At 36.4% G+C, this 17,827-nt stretch overlaps 4 protein-coding genes across 4 annotated transcripts; 2 read left to right on the top strand and 2 right to left on the bottom strand.

The window, feature by feature from the left end:
* Positions 1-1,725, bottom strand: LOC147495550 (uncharacterized). Its single transcript, XM_086568403.1, has 4 exons — positions 1,211-1,725; positions 853-1,162; positions 624-752; positions 1-546 (listed from the first exon to the last, which is right to left on the bottom strand). The coding sequence occupies exons 1-4, from the start codon at positions 1,723-1,725 to the stop codon at positions 1-3; spliced, it is 1,500 nt and encodes a 499-aa protein (XP_086424529.1).
* Positions 1,726-7,710: 5,985 nt separating this feature from the next.
* Positions 7,711-8,325, top strand: LOC147495549 (putative aspartic protease At2g35615). Its single transcript, XM_086568402.1, has one exon. The coding sequence runs from the start codon at positions 7,711-7,713 to the stop codon at positions 8,323-8,325; it is 615 nt and encodes a 204-aa protein (XP_086424528.1).
* A 3,780-nt stretch (positions 8,326-12,105) lies between these two features.
* LOC147495548 (putative aspartic protease At2g35615) lies at positions 12,106-12,936 on the top strand. Its single transcript, XM_086568401.1, has one exon. It carries the CDS (start codon positions 12,106-12,108, stop codon positions 12,934-12,936), a length of 831 nt encoding a protein of 276 aa, XP_086424527.1.
* A 3,810-nt stretch (positions 12,937-16,746) lies between these two features.
* LOC147495547 (uncharacterized) lies at positions 16,747-17,514 on the bottom strand. The gene has a single exon (XM_086568400.1). The coding sequence runs from the start codon at positions 17,512-17,514 to the stop codon at positions 16,747-16,749; it is 768 nt and encodes a 255-aa protein (XP_086424526.1).
* Positions 17,515-17,827: the final 313 nt, after the last annotated feature.

The raw sequence follows: 17,827 nt of genomic DNA, 5'->3' as shown, positions 1-17,827 counted from the left end.
TCAGCCATAAGCATAACCTACCCATTCATCATCTCTCATCCTTTGCAGTCTTTCCTTGGATACTTTAACTAGTGCCATTGCATTGACAATATCTTGATCACTTATTTGCAATGCTTTTGATAAATCATGAGTAATTCTCAGTATCTTTTTCATTAAGTGTAAGATGAAAATGAAATCAAAATGTTGCAAAAAGCCTAAAAAAGCGGATGTTGCTCCTCTTTGTTCATAATTTAAACCGTCTTCTACCACAACCTCAAGAACTTCGATAACTGAAGGAAACATGACAAGAAAGCGGACAAGTGTAGCATAATGCGAACCCCAACGTGTGCCACTAGGCCGTTTCAAACTAATCTCTTGATTGAGACCCTGTCCACTTGGAAGTTCACCAGTTTCTACTTCTTCAAGAACTTTGTTATTGTGGCTTTCCGTAAGAATTTCTTGACATTTACAGGAAGCTGCACAAGTATTCACAGCACTAGAAACCAAGTTAAACAACAAAGCAATGTGGGTGTTATTTTTAGCAACAACAACTAGTGCTAATTGAAGCTGATGGACAAAACAATGAACATAAAAGGCAGATCCATTATCCTTCAAGATGAGGGCTTTGAGACCGTTGAACTCACCTCACATATTACTAGCTCCGTCATAACCTTGACCACGCAATTTTGATATATATAGTCCATGCTTGCAAAAAAGTTATTCAAGAGCCACTTTGAGAGATATGGCACTAGTTTCTTGAACATGAACAATTCCTAAAAAATGTTCAACCAAACATCTATGAGTATCTACAAAGCGCAAAACAACAGTCATTTGTTCTTTAATTGATATGTCTCGAGATTCATCAACTAACACAGCAAAAAAAGAATCTCCAAGCCTTTTAAGGATGACATTTGAGGTTTCTACTGCAGCGGAGTTGACAATATCTTTCTGAATATCAGGAGAAGTCAAGGTGACATTCTTAGGAGAATCTCGTATAGAAGTCTTAATGACATCATTGTGATTGGCTATGTAGTTCAAGAGCCCAAGAAAAATTCCAGGATTACTTGAGGTAGGTTTCTTGTCATGATCTCTGAATACTAATCCTTGTCGTAGAATAAATCGACAACAATCAATCACTACTTGGAAATGAACTCGGTAGTCCCATCGAGCTTTCTTTGATAGCCTATCAATAAAAGTTCTAATTTCTTATTTCTGATTTAGAAAAGCTTGCCCTTTCCTATATGCGACGTTGTGAGCACTATTAGGCCCCCCAATATGTTTCTGCAATGCTTGTATATCTTTCCAATTTCTATAACCCTTAATCAGAAAATAATCACCGCCTCCTTGCTCCCCATGGTCTAGTCTGAATAGATAACAATGCAAGCAAAAAACTGCATCCTCATGTATGTTGTACTCTACCCAATCACCTTCACGAAACCAAGTAGCACATAACTTGCGGTTTTTATTGTTCGTACGTGTAATTGGGTATGCGTGCTCTTTAGGCTGAAAAAGACCCTTTTGTAGATATGCTCGTCGCACAAATTCTTGCTTATTATGAGGATAATCTGTGATTCGATGCCGTAACCCAGGATCTGAAGGAAGATTTGTATGATCAGCTTCTACACGATGACTTCGCCTTAAGGCAGGTTGCTCATCAATGATTTGATTGAGGGGAATGTTTTCTAATACCGTCGGTGCTGTTGGTAATTGATTAGGATTCGACTTCTTTATAAGGAATTTATCCATAGCTGTTATTCCTTCAATGGTACGAAGAGATAGGAGATGTAGAGAAGGGTTGCGCCCAATTGCCCAAGCGAAGCCAAGACGGCTAGCAGACTTAGTAGTTAATATAAACAAATAATGAGAGTAGGATAATCACATGAGCAGATGGGAATAGTTCCCAAAGACCGTTCTTCGCCAAACCCTTGATACTTCTTCATACAGAGAGACATCATTTCAGAAATTGATATTTGAAACAGAAGGAACTCTACTTACCCACATTTTCATTATTGTTTTTTCTAGAATCTTCTTCTGTTTCCTTTTAGTAATCTACCTTAAAATCTCTCTATCTAGATCTCTGACAAACTCTCAATTGCGAATAAAATCTAACCATTTAAAAATCTAAGTATCTAAAACAAGTGAAGCGAAACAAATGAAGAATTATCGCAAGAGAATTATGATTATTAAATGTCAAAATTTGGAAAGAAAGGAAAACCTCTAGTTTGTTATCTCTTGGGTCAAGAGAGGTGTGTAGTGGTTGTTGCAGGCTTGCAGCTGATTGTGGGTAAACTACTTTTACGTGAACCCGACTGCTCTCCAAATATCTCATTCTAGGTGGGCGGGTGTCACAGCCCGAATTTCTAAACAATTAAAATTAATGAATATTTAAAATTTTAAATATCTCAAACATCACTATGTTCAATTGTCTAAAAATCCAGGCTATGACGGGGTGGATACAACACATGTCAAAACCTAAAACCCACATCATAAAGAATCTTAACAACAAAAATAATCTCCAAAATTCTCTTTATTGCTTTATGAAAGAACTTTCTTCCATCCCAAAAAAACATCAAACAACTTTAAAAAATAGTTTCCAACATCGTATTCTCATGTCATATGAAAATGTAACCTACGTTATTACATCCTTCCAATAATAACAGACCTAATAAAAGAACTAACGGACTGCTCCAGGCAAGAATCCAAATCACACGCCATGGTTCCACTGCCTTCCACCTATGTTCCCAAGAACACACCCACGTTGCCAAAACAAAGCAAACATGGGTCAGCAAAATGGAATTTGCTGGTATGAGTAGACTAACCACATATAAACATTATCATAGTTTAATTATCCAAACAATCACTTTATATTTTCCCATAACTTAATCATTCTCAGCTTGGAAGACAGGTAGTTCCGTCATTTCAACCGGCATAGTTTCTTCCCAAGCAAAACTTCCATTATATTAACTCATTCAAATCACTCGTTTTAATATCTAAATCATTGCATTATAACTTACCGATATCTATCTCTTTGTATAAGGGTAAGACCGGCCCCAAGACAAAAATATTATTAAGTCTTACCCTCCTCAAAAAAGAAAGTTAGCAATTTTATATAATATGTGTAGATATCCTATAGGTATTCCAATGCAAGCCCAAATACACTCGCATAATCAAATCAATTTCTCTTATCAAATAATCAATTTCTTTTCTTATACACTCACCATTTAGTGCCTATATACCTTAGGTCATTCCCGTCACATTCAAGGAATACCCAACCCTACATTCCCGTACACTCAAGGAATACAACTAACCCGCAAGGCGAATACCTTAGTTCCTCTCTAGGGCAGTCCAAATAATCTGGTCATTCATGGCACATGCAATGAATACCCGGGTCATTCATAGCACATTCAATGAATACCCATAGATAACGCTAACGGGCCATTTATGGCACATTCAATAAATGCCCACCTAACCTATGACATCAACAGTCATAAAACTCAATTCCAAAACTTGAGGCGTGGAGAGTTCTAAAAGAGTGCGGTAAATTTGTTTACACATTGAAATTTATTACATATATTATTTAGAGAACGAAGGAGTATCTTGATTCATGTATTTTTTGGTTTACGCGTTATTAATTAGATTGATGTCTAAGTGTCATAACGTTGCATATCATAAAAGATTGAAATATCACATAATAGATAATACATGTACACACGTATATATATACAGGTCTTAGCCTAAAGTTAAGCACCTATCCCAATAGACTTAATCATAGCCAAGTCAAAGGTCTTTATGGCTATGTCTCTTAAAATATAAATCTTGTCACGTGTCTAAAATACGCCATATCAACGTCAAATCTTTATTAGATAAAGACAAACCAATTTATGCAGGCTTCCGCAATATTTTAGCATTTGATTTGTCTATACGTACAACTTACAACATAAAACGTAGCACAATTAAACAGTCAAAAGTCCAAAATCAAAATCCAAACCAAAGCCCAAAGGTCTAACTATTTAAAGACCCAATTTGGATCTATATTAAGTCCTAAGGACTGACCCAAAACAATATTAGAAACTGGCCCAAAGAAATCACAACTTAGTTTCGGCCCAACCAAACAAAATAGAACTGGCCCAATCAAACAAATGAAACTGGCCCAACAAACCAAATGAAACGGCCCATAGACTAATCCAAATTGGTCGAAGTTTAATTGAACTGGTCCGGCCCAACCAATTTATCTAAACCAGCCCAAAACAGAACCCAAAAGGTTTTGGCCCAAGGCCCAAACCCAGCTGGTCATCTCCTTCCTCCAGCAGCCTCCACCACCACCAAAATCGACCACCACAAATACCGATCGCCACTCCTCCCAATCTACACAAAATTTCTCAGGGGAAAAACCCCCACAACATTACCAAAACCGAAACCCCCAACTCCTTAAATCCAATCTTTCCCCAAAACTAGATCTACAAATTTCGCCGCCATTAACGCTTGTTTCAAGCTCCACTCGACAGCCCTCATCACTCAACCAATACCCCAACACTCAATCCTAAACAGTTCAAACACGAAAATAACTACAAATCTCAAAACCTTTCAAGAACCGCGAAGAATGGCGATGAACGCCATTAACGATTTCTCCAAGCTCCCGCAGCACCTTCAAGTGTTAACCACCTCGCCTAAACAACAACATCCTAACCGTCCCAACAACAAGTTCCAAGCAAACCATGGCGGCGTTTTTCTCTATTTCGTTTTGGCGACGCCATTAGCGTCTGTCGAAAACTTCGACAGAGCTTCGAAAGCCTGACATCAACCAACGTCCCCAAACAAGATTTAATGTATCAACAGTGTTAAAAACTACAAACACTGAACAACTGCTGGTTGTGGCTCGCCGCCATTAACGAGCTCAGTTCCAAGAGTTCAAATAAAACTTGGTAATTAAGAACAACAACCAATATACAACAGGTTTTAACAATACTCCCAGTTTTTTTAACTCTACGGCAATACGCAGAATAACAACCGGGAATGAGAAGGAAACAAGAGCGGAAATCTTAGACCATACAGTTATCTCTGTATAGACGTAAAATAATAGAAAAGCTAAACTACTCACCTTTAGCGCGCTCCGACTATCAACCAGCTACCAGGAAAAACTTCCTTTCCTTCCTTCAGCAAAACTCCCATTTTTTTTTTCTAAAACCCTCGCTGTATTTTTTTCCCAAAAACTCTACGTGAGAAAACTCCCGAAAAACAAGGACAACCCTTATCTATTACTTACGGACTTTTATCCGTAAGCTGATAGTTATCCTATATTATTTTATCTATTATCTATTATTATTATCTTTATTATTATTATTATTAGGAAAATATAAGAAATAAAACACGGGGTGTTATAGCGGGTAATTAGTTTCATTTTTTTGGGGTTAAATTGTGGACTGTGTATGTGGGCCTATTGTGTAGTACTAGTGTTTTTTTTTACACAAATTCAGAGGGGGCCTATGCCCTACCTGGGTTGTATATGGCTCCACCACTGGGTATGAACAATCATTATTTATAGTCGAATGAATATGGGTATGAACAATGATTGTGCAGTATAGTATGAACAATGTTTGTTCATAGTCTGATAAGGGTATGAACAATGATTGTTCATAGTTCAATAATATGTGTCCTCACTGATCATTCATCATATTGTTGAGGTATGAACAATCATTGTTCATAGTCGAATAGGCGTATGAACAATGTTTGTTCATAGTCTAATAGGTGTAACTTTACTTTTATTCCTGACTTCCTTCTCCATTATTTGCTCACACAATCACATAAACACAACCAAAAAAATCAACAACACAAACTAAATAGCAAATCCAGTAAGCAACGAGTGTAATTTATGTATACATTTTAATTTTTGTATACATGCTAATAAATTCTTGGGTTAGTTAGACTTACCCCCCTTTTCAAAAAAATATTAGTGATACCCCAATTTGCAAGATCCAACGGTTACGAGATTAATTTTTTTTTTTTCAGATGAAGAAATCTGACCGTTGGATCACTCAAATGGGGGGTATCACTAATATTTTTGAAAACGGGGGGTAACACTAATTGCAACTAGTAATGGGGGGTAAGTCTAACTAACCCTAAATTCTTCAACACAACTACAAGAAGCAGAACAAGCTCAGCTCCATGTTCATGGCAAATTCTTACTCAGGTAATCATTCATTGTTACTAGATTTGTTCGTCTCAACATTAGCAGTCCTCTCCAAATAAAACTCAATATTGAACTCATCTGCCTCATCAATAATATGATTCAATATATGATTCCTTCTCCACCTTCAAATGTATTCACTTTCAATCCTCAAACAATCCCAATTATTCCAAAGAAACAAACGACATTCAATCTTTACTCTTACGGGGATTCAATGTCATTGATGCACTACTTGTTAGTAATCAGAATAATAATTGGGAAGAGATTGCGCATAGAGTTGTGGAATCTTCTCGTAAATTAAGAAAGTTTCTTCATCATGATGATGATGAGCACGTCATTGGAGCTTTTGCAGATTTGAGTAGTGAAGAAATTCGATACTTTGTTTCTTCCAATCATGATTCGACTAGAATGGTTCCGTTGTTTATGAGTATTCCACCCCAACCTGTATGTAATCCTAACTCCTACCACCATGGAGTTGGTGTATCTATATGCTTGGAACACAAGTTATGGAGGGACTGTAACTCGATCATAAGGGAAGCCAAAGGCCGTGGTGCATCCATGATACCTGTACTCCTGTAGGGCCAATTGCTTTAAAGTGTGAAATTCTTCTGCTCTTAAAGATGCCAGCAATCAAATTGCAAATTGTATGGAATTGGTTATTAGCAAATGATGGCTATGCTATGTATGTTGATATGTTCTCTTCCAGCAGAATGTGTAATGCGCATGTGTGGTATGTGTATGTATGTATTGCACTGAATTACCGTGTTTTGGACAAAACTAGGTGTATAAGAATACAGTTCAGATTAGTATTTTGATTTTAATGCGTGGCCTTACATTACCAGAGCTCAATCTGTTACTTTGTTAATCTGCTCTCTGTACAAGCTAGAAATAAGGGCATATTTTAATGTATATCAAGAGGAGGCCTGGGCACAAAACGTAACTAGGACGCACCTAGTAATGGGGTGTAACAATCTCAACATGTTTTTACCCTCTTCCAGTGGTTAATCTCTAGATCCAAGAGGCACACAAATGTATGAAGACGCATACTTCTAGTTTGCCTTTCGACAAACTCCAGAGACACAAGATGTAGTTGGTCCTAACTCCTAACTAACAACGTCGTTGCTATTTTTTTTGTTTCAGAAACCCATTAGCATGTACAAGCACAATTGCACATAGCTACTGATGGTAATTGAATTGAACTTTAATCTCTAGCAAGCTATTAGTTTCTCTTTAGCTAATTTCCTTTGCTACGTAGATTCGCATTTACCCAACTTTGGCACTCTTTCAATTGTCGCCATTGAACCCTTTTTAGCTTTTTCTTATTTTTCTTATTTTTTTTTATCTTTATGCACATAGATACTGTGACTTCAATGTGCAAAGCTTGGTAGGTTTCTGCTCCAACTATTTATCAACTTACATGCAAACCTTTCAACCTTACCATTTTCCTCTGACCAAAATGGAATAGAATAGGAAAGACAGACAAGGCGTGAAAATGGTAATGGCCATTGAGTTATTACTTTGTTGCTCACCTAACTAATTCTGATCCTATGTCTTATCACAAGTTTGCGTATTGCTTTGGAGATTATGATGACATTGATGCGCATGGTTATGCAACGTTTGGGGATGCCGCTCACATAACTGGGTCTACAACACCAATACAACCTTTTGATGGGGACGACAAATATCCATATTACTTCTTAAAGTTGGAAAGTATAAGTGTTGACAACTCAACTCTTCCGATCCTGAATGGTACTTTTACTGTGACAAGAGAATATCCAAGTGGCTTTGTCATTGATTCGGGAGCAACGTATACCTTTCTGAAGAGGACAGCATTTAAGATATTGGTTGATTATATAGCGCAAAATTGGAATTATAAGAACAGAGTAGCGGATCCAACTAACACAAACTTTGAACTATGCTACAAGAGTAATGTTTATGACATTAAGTTTGCACCAGTTATAAGTTTGCAATTCCCAGGTGTAGATTTGCAGTTGCCTCTGTGGAATACATGGTTAAAGGTTAAAGATGATATATATTGCCTCACCATGCTTCCCACTGATGGAGTGTCCATATTGGGAAACTTTCAACAGCAAAACCATAATATTGGTTATGATTTGGAGAACCTAGTTGTGTCTTTCGATTTCATGTACTGCACTGATTAGCTAAGGTTGGTTTTTATATAGTGCATTTGACAGTTCAGAGAATAATATGCATTTCATTTTTTGTTTTACAATTCTTGCAGAAATAATATGTCGTAGCTTGATCAAGAGGAAGGATAACAAACATACAATGATCGTCTAGTGACTTACAAATTTTAGTAATTAAGATAGGCCTATGCTCTGTTTGTTGGAATCTCTATGAGTATTTCGAAATACTAGTGTGTGTGTGTGTGTGCAAAGTGGAGGAGATGAACAATGTGTGTTCTCTCCACTTTAGTGCATTGTGGATAGTCCCACATTGGTTAACCACCACTAGCAAGTGAGGTATATGAGAAATTCCTCTACCATAAGGGCGTGCCCTCAGGGTTACAAATGCTTTTGTGTTAGGAGGGAGGACTCACCCAAAGCCATACATACACGTCTTCAACCCCGATTTTGTAGAATATTAGAGAAAAAGGGGTAAAAAGCGGAGCTTGTCATTAAGGATCACATGGAAGCCCGTGAACAATCATGGAAAAGGCCCGTGAACAATCATGGAAAAGGCCAAGAAATATTAAAATATCGACTTGGACCTATTTTAAACCTATTTTAAAAGGCCAAAGGATTTGGCCCAAAAAAGATGATAAAAAGATGAAGCCAGACAAAATATTAGCTTGGACCAAAGCCCACAAAAGATGATAAAAAGATAGAGCAGAAGAGACAAAATAGGTTTACGCGCATGGGACGCAGAAGAAGTCTATTTGTATTAGGAAACAAATGACGGTTTGGAATGCTTCTAGATCTCATTGTAACCCCTATAAATAGAGGACCTAAGTGCCTCATGTAATTTGTCAATTCACTTATAATCTTGTCTCCAAAACTTGAGGCAAAGAGAGATTAATAATAAAAGATCGGTTTTAACTAGCGGAGTTTTAATAAATTAGTCTTTCTAGTCTTATGTTCTTCGACTCTTCTTCTTCTCGTTCTTCGTGTTCTTCCTTCTATATGGAAGGCTAATCTTCTCCTTCAAGGGAGGAGATGGAGGTAGTGCTTAAGGTTTAATGATTCTTCTGGTTCATGGTGTTCTTCAATCAGGTTAGTTTTTATATTTTTTAGTTATTAGTTCCATTGCCCACACCAGGGGATGGAAGTATAGAATAGGGTTTATGTTTTGCAATATTAATATCATGCTAGTGTTCTTTACTTTTCTTCTAGTAGTGTAATTCTTTAGAGTTAGGGAAGTATTTTTTGTGTTGTCTTAGAAGGGGTAGCTCAGGGAGTGGCTGCCTAAGGGAAGTATTCTTTGTGTTTGTCTTAAGTGGTGATTCATTGAATGGCCGTCCTATTAGGAAGTACTCCTTGATGTTGCTCTTGGTAATATATTGAATGGCTGTCCGAGCTTACATAAAAGGAAAGAAGATATTAATAGCATAAACATAGGAACAACCTTAAGTAGAGTTAATTGTTAACGATGTTTTGTCCAAGAGGGCATCAACACTCGCTCGATTGCCTAATTGTAGTCTACTTGTAAGAACAATCATGAAGCAAAAGGTCATAGATTAAAAGTATTGGTGGATTCTAATCTCTTGAATTTCCTCTCTTATAAATTCCCAATAGTTTAGTTAATTTAGTTTAGTTTAGCATTAGAATCTAAATCTCTATAATCATAGTTTTTAATCCCTTAAACCCTTTTTCCAGTCCTGTCCTTCACATAACATACACTTAAAAGTGGAACGATACCCTACTCATCATTTACTTATTGAGGGATAATTAGGTTTTGATATGCTTCTATTTGTTCAACGACCATCATCTATCTACATCATCCATACACCATCTACACACACAAAAAGGAGTGCATGTTAGTCCTATTACGAGTTGGATTCTGCTTCCTTATCTGTTTGTGAAACTGACTTTGAGCAGTCCTTCTCACATCTGGAAACCAACTACCTTCCTCTATATAAACACTGCTGTGCGTCCATAGAGAGGTATCCCAATCCAGACGCAGAGAAACACGTTTCACTTCATCAGAACTCGTGAATACCAGAAATAGACCTTCACCCCACACGAAAACAAAGAAACAGAACACGACCTCATCCTATTCTTCTTCTCTTCTTCCTATCAGCCGCCAGAGAAAGTTATATTGCTGTTCTAGAGGGTAGTTTGTTCTAGTGCAAAGTCAGACTGCTATTAACCATTGAATCATGTGAGGAAGACGCCATTGCTACCTTTCTGCACCATTGGAAGGGCGAAATCTTTCCTTAAGGATAGCCTAATCCGCGCCTTGGTTGTTACCTATTAATTCTATCCTTGTCTCTTCATTGTTTTCTTTATTCGCATACAACACTGTTTCCCTCCCTAAAAGTGCTTTCGAAAACTATAATCTCAAGGGTTCTTGCATAATGCCTGATATAAGCCTTATAATCGCCTTGAATTTAAAAAATCTTGATCTCACTCGGGCTGTTACTAACTACAATTTCTTCCTCTGTCCAAACTACCTGTTTATTTAAACAGACTAAAAAAGGAGCAGATAGATTCGCTAAATCATTTTGAAGACTGATAAAAAAAAATGTTATTATTCTTGCACTTTTTTTTATATATATTTTATTCTCTAGTGTATAATAGCAATTTTGTTACACACCATGATATAATATTTTTATATCTTACAGGTAGTACATTCATATGAATCTAACAATGTTCTTCAATCTCATATAAATGCTCAACAATATAATTACACAAACAACAGCACAAAGGTTAACTTCATCAACATAATACCTTTTTTTTTTTGGTAAATTAGTTTGTGGCATATGCACTGATAATTATATATTGACTAAATTACAGACGGTTAAATACCCATTCAAATATATTTATTCACAACATGGAAGAGCAGCAAAAATCGAATTGAACAAAGAACACAACTAGCGTATTGAACTGTTTTTTTTTTTTATTGAAGTGTTTTGTCAGACCTCGACCTGTATTAATCTAAAACATGTTACATAATCTATTAAAAAAAATGCAATATATTACTATTCTAATTTACATGCATTTATTTCTTTAATTTTCTCCAACCCTATTTTATTTCCTAGCACGTGCAACGCACGTGCCCGTTTACTATCCCTATTTAATTGTTTGACCACATAAGGTCAGATCTCCAAGATTTAAATAGTTACTCAGAGATCTTCAATTTCCATATATCTATTTTAACCAGATGGAACTATATATGTCACTCCATTTCATTCACTAAAGTAATAGTTTCAGTACGTACTCATGTATTCTCCTCAAATATTCATTTTTGTTCTCATCTCACTCGCTTCAATCACCTCTTGCTTTTCATCTAATCATCATGCATCAACTTCGACACCTACTGGTTTCAAATCCGAAATCCTCAATAAAAACTCTGTTCGATCGCCATTCCATAACCAAAGTTTGACAAGATTTGATCGAATTAAAAACTCAGTCAGCCTGTGCTTCAGTCGACGCGACTACCTTCACTCCATGTTATCTAAAAACGCATCATTAAACTCTATCGAATCTTCTGTTTGGCGAGCAGAAGGAGAATATGTAATGAAATATTATCTTGGGACGCCAGCAGTTGAGACTTATGCAATACTCGACACAGGAAGTGAGCTCAATTGGATCCAGTGTCTTCCTTGTGAAAGATGTTACAATCAGTCTAAAGTACCGATATATAACCCTGCTAGTTCATCTAGTTATAACCCATTGAAATGTTGAGATCCAAGGTGTTGGGATATGCAATACTATAAGTGCACTGACGACCATGAATATTGTGAGTACGAATTGCAATATATGGATATTTCTATGTCGAAGGGGGTTCTTTCAGAAGAAACTCTGCAATTCGCCAATGGCATTGAGAACGTTACAATGAATAACATTTTCTTCGGATGCGGCCACAACAACTCCTTCCATAATAGCAATGGTGAGGGGATACCAGGTTTGATTGGTCTTACTACAAAACCTGAATCGTTAGTCAGCCAATTACATTACAAAAAGTTTGCATATTGCTTGGGAGACTTTGATGACATTGATGCACGTGGCTATGCGGCATTTGGCGATGCCGCTCAGATAACTGGGGGCACAACTCCTTTAGCAGATTCTGACCTTCCATATTACTTCTTGAATTTGGAAGCTATAAGTGTTGAAAACACAATACTTCCGATCCCTAAAGGTACTTTCACTAAGACAAAAGATATTTCTAGTGGTTTCGTCATTGATTCCGGATCAACGTATCCCATTATCAGGAGGTCAGCATTCAATATTCTACAAGATAATTTAAGGCAAAGGCATCTGTATCAGAACACCGTAGCCGATCCGAATGACAGTTTTGACCTATGCTTCAAGAGTGACGTGTATGATCTCAAGTCTGCACCAGTCATAACCTTGCATTTCACAGGATTAAGCTTGCAGTTGCCTTTCCAGAATACATGGGAAAAGGTGAATGAAAACATATATTGCCTATCCATGCTTCCTAGTGACGGAGTGTCCCTATTGGGAAACTTTCAACAGCAGAATTATAACGTTGGTCATGATTTGGAAAACCGACTAGTCTCATTCGTTTTAATGTACTGCTCAGATTGGCTATTGTTTTTGTATAGTGCATTTTCAGTGCAGGAAATATAAGCATTTTTTGTTGTTCAATTCTTGGCCTAGAGACGTATACTGGAGTAATAAACTAATAAACAAGATTTGAGACGTGTCATTTTACTAACCTTTTCATTTATATTTCTTCTAACGTCGTTGATCAATATAAGTCGATCACTTAAAAGAGTTAAAAGTCGGTAGATTTGAGTCAAGTTATAAAATGTGATCCCAGGGTAATCGCAACCCCAATTAAAAAAGGTACTTGTTAACGACGGATCTCATTTGTGTTGGTGGATTTCATGAAAAAAACAATTATTACAAGTGTGTCGTTGGTTTGAAAATCCAAAAAAACAATTATTATAAATATGCCACCTGGTTCCCAAAAAATTGAATTGAAACCTCAAACTTAAACGACCGGCCAGTCGCTTCGTTTGGTCCCAAACGATTTGCCACACCGTTTGGACTTAGTCCAAACGACCGTATAGGCCGGTCAAGAGCCCCAAAAACGTAACTTTAAATTTTTTCAAAGTTCAAATCCCAAACGACATGACGTACACCGCTTTTGGATTTAGTTCAAACGGTGTGCCCATATCGTTGGAGACTTAATCCAAACGGTGTGGCCATATCGTTGGGGATTTTTCTAAGTCCAAACGGTGTGACCATTTTTTTTAAGTCAAATCCCAAACGATATGGCCATATCGTTTTGGACCCCCGATCCGCACGGTGTGGCCATGCGTTTGGGATTTAAACTTTGAAAATTGAGCTCTTGACCGGTGTGGTAGGTCGTTTGACTAAGTCCCAAAAACGGTGTTGCCGTTTTTGGGACTTAAGTCCAAACGACTTGTCGGCCGTTTGATTTAGTCCCAAATTGCAGTGGCCGTCGACTTTGGGAAATTCAAAACGACCTAAGTTTAAGTTTTTTTGAATTCAATTTTTGGAACCAGGTGGCATACTTTGTAATAATGGTTTTTTGGATTTTTGAAACCAATAACACACTTGTAATAATTGTTTTTTTTGGAAATCACCAATACAAATCGGGGTCCGCAGTAATAGGACCTTTAAAAAATCTCAAATTCCCATTTTAAATACGGTCTAAGCAGGTAATAGGTTGTCAATGATCGGTTTGGATTGGATTTTGGAAATTCTATTCTCAAATGGATGTTTCTGAAATCGACCAGAACTAGTACATTCGAATCCAAACCGAACCGATAAAGCAACGAAAACATAAACTATGAATTCAATTAAATTTTAGAATGCTCCAATTAATTTCAACCACACATTTTATAAAATCCATACAAAACTAATCATAAAATTAAATCCCATCTTATTGGTTTCTGGTCGATGGCAAATCCCGAACTGAAACTGAATTACCAAACGTGAAACCCTTTTTAACGGTTTAGTTAATGTTTTTGTTTAGTGCATTTTTAGTTCCGGAAATAATAATCATTTTTTGTTGTACAATTCTTGCCCAAAGACGTATAATGGAGTAATAATCATGTGTTATTTATATTTCTTATACTGTCGATCAGTAAAAGGAGATCACTTAAAAATCGTTACATTTGAGTGAAGTTATAAATGTGATGCCACGGCACGCAATTAAACAAAAAAATAAACAGTCAAAAGGAGGTAAACGCCGGTGAACAGAGTCTAGGGGGGCAAAAGCTAATAAAAATGCATTAGCTGGACCAAGGCCTAAATATGTACCCTATTATCACGCATGACGATTGACGAATACCAAAATCTAAATATTTAAAATGTTGTTATTGGAATAGCTTGATTGAGAGAAAAAAAACAACCGAGCAAATCAAGAAACAAAGATAGATAATAATAATAATAATAAGGGTGGAATTCAAGCCTAGGTGCTCGGGTTGGTCTCGAGTTCAGTTTTTAGTAAATGAGTTGAACTTGAGCCTATATTATAACTTGCTTCACAAACGAGAATCTCGGCTCAATAAACTCAAATATCATCTCTATAGTGTACACTAACCTCGGGCCGATTTATATAACAAGAAATTAGCCCCAAGCCTCAATTTCGTTTCAAAACAACTCTAGAAGACATGTTTTTTTTTTTTATAATAACTCACAGACCCAATTTCCACGTTTAAATAGCCCACAAACACAATTTTTAAATTTTAATAACCTTTGAAGACAAAATAAATTGGCCAATCCTTTTTTATTTTTGTAAAATCACACTTTTACCTTTTTCCTGTTAAAAAACAAAATTACGTGTGAGAAAACCCAAAATCCTTTTCTTCTCCAACCGACCAGACTCTTTAATTGATGATGCACCTCATCAAACTACAAATCGAATCTTTTCAACAAGTATCCATTTTGATTACCAATTCATGTGCGTTAACAACCAATCATCTTTAAATTATTGATCACTTTAGGTTATTAGTTAACAACCAATCATATTTATTTTCTCTTTCAAAGATTTTGAATATAGGGTTTGGAAGGTATGCAGACCGTGTAAATCCTGAAGTCTGACGTGAAAATCTAACAATAATTCAATTCATCTACAAGGTGGATCTTTAGCTCAAATGGTCGAGCACTTTAGAGATATCCAAAGGAGATGGTGGTTCGAATCCACCATGATCCTCTAAAATTTTAACGTTAATCAAACAAGGAATCAAGTGTGTAATGTGATTAATTTTCAACTTGGATGACACTTCCAAAAGAAGTTCCTGAAATTGTCCTCACTGATCATGCCTCATGTTATTGAGGTAGAACAATCATTGTTTATAGTCAAATAGGGGTATGAACAATGTTTGTTCATAGTCCAATAGGTGTCCTCACTGATCATTCCTGATATTGTTGAAGTATGAACAATCATTGTTCATAGTCGAAAAATGGTATGAACAATGATTGTTCATAGTCCAATAGGAGGTGTCCTCATTGATTATTCCTCATGTTGTTGAGGTATGAACAATCATTGTTCATAGTCGAATAAGGTTAGTATGAACAATGATTGTTTATTGTCCAATAAGGGTATGAACAAAGATTGTTCATATATAGTTCAATAATAGGTACGCGTCCTCACTGATCATTCCTCATGTTGTTGAGGTATGAACAGTGGCGGAGCCAGGAATTTCCTCCAAGGGGGGCCTTGTGCAAAGTCACTAGTAAAGACAAGTTGACAAATAAGTAAAAAAAAAGAACAACTGTAACAATATTAACAACTTATACAATCAATACTTTGTATTAGAAAGGATTACCCAACAAACGAAAATGAGTATCAATTGTATATAAATAGTATAAACACAAAATAAATAAATAAATAAAAACATTTTTCAACTCTACTAACCTAACAATTCACAACTGTCCTCGGCGATGTGAAGGGCCCATCTTTTGGAAGCGTTGAACAATTGCTTCATCATCAATGCTATAAAATATGCCTCGTTCTATGTATGTAACCAAACAATTAATCGTTCAACCATTCATCTCCCATTCGGTTGCGTAACTCGATTCTTTATCATGTGCATAACAGAAAATGCTCTCTCTACAGTGACAGTAACAACAGGCAGAATTAGTGACAATGTCATCAGCAAGAACACTAGTGGATAGACAATATTTTTCTTCGTCTCTACCATCTTCTTAGCAAGTTCACTAATCCTTTTCAACTGTGAAAATAGATAGTTGGAGCACACATCGACAACATAATTATCTAGCTTATCTTGAAGGGTCATGAGATCAATAGGTGAAAAATCACAAGGATAAAATTCAGCAAGACATATTAAACTCTTCTTATCAAAAGCAAGGAAGGAATCACTTGGATTCAAACAAACAACACAAAGAAGCAATTATGTATTCACTTTGTCAAACCGACTATTTAACTCATGAAGCTGCAGTCTATACATTGTAGAATAAATCCACACGGTAATAATAAAGATTTGTCATATCTTCAGCATTACGTCGTGATCGTCCCCTTGCTATGAACTTTTCTTCCATGTTAGGTATGGAGATAGTATTTTTAGCAGAAAAAGAAGATACATCAGCCATAAGCATAACCCATTCATCATCTCTCATCCTTTGCAGCCTTTCCTTGGATACTTTAACTAGTGTCATTGCATTGATAATATCTTGATCACTTCTTTGCAATGTTTTTGATAAATCATGAGTAATTCCCAGTATCTTTTTCATTAAGTGTAAGATGAAAATGAAATCAAAATGTTGCAAAGAGCCTAACAAAGCGGATGCTTCTCCTCTTTGTTCAGAATTTAGACCATCTTCTACCACAACCTTAAGAACTTTGATAACTGAAGGAAACATGACAAGAAAGCAGACAAGTGTAGCATAATGCGAACCCCAGCGTGTGTCACCAGGCCGTTTCAAACTAATCTCTTGATTGAGACCCTGTCCACTTGAAAGTTCACCAAATTCTACTTCTTCAAGAACTTTGTTATTGTGGCTTTCTGTAAGAATTTCTCGACATTTACTGGAAGCTACACAAGTATTCACAACACTAGAAACCAAGTTAAACAACAAAGCAATGTGGGTGTTATTTTTAGCAACAGCAACTAGTGTTAATTGAAGTTGATAGGCGAAACAATTAACATAGAAGGCAGATCCATTATCCTTCAAGATGAAGGCTTTGAGACCGTTGAACTCACCTTGCATATTATTAGCTCCGTCATAACCTTGACCATGCAATTTTGATATACACAGTCCATGCTTGCAAAAAAGTTATTCAAGAGCCACTTTGAGAGATATGGCACTATTTTCTTGAACATGAACAATTCCTAAAAAGTGTTCAACCAAACATCCATGAGTATCTACAAAGCACAAAACAACAACCATTTGTTCTTTAATTGATATGTCTCGAGATTCATCAATTAACACAGCAAAAAAAGAATCTCCAAGCTTTTTAAGGATGACATTTGAGGTTTCCACTGCAGCGGAGTTGACAATATCTTTCTAAATATCAAGAGAA

Source organism: Coptis chinensis, chromosome 6 (genome assembly GCF_015680905.1).
Source record: "Coptis chinensis isolate HL-2020 chromosome 6, ASM1568090v1, whole genome shotgun sequence".
Classification (NCBI taxonomy): Eukaryota; Viridiplantae; Streptophyta; class Magnoliopsida; order Ranunculales; family Ranunculaceae; genus Coptis; species Coptis chinensis.
Note: the sequence above shows the minus strand (reverse complement) of the source record. Positions and strands in the feature narration are given on the sequence as shown.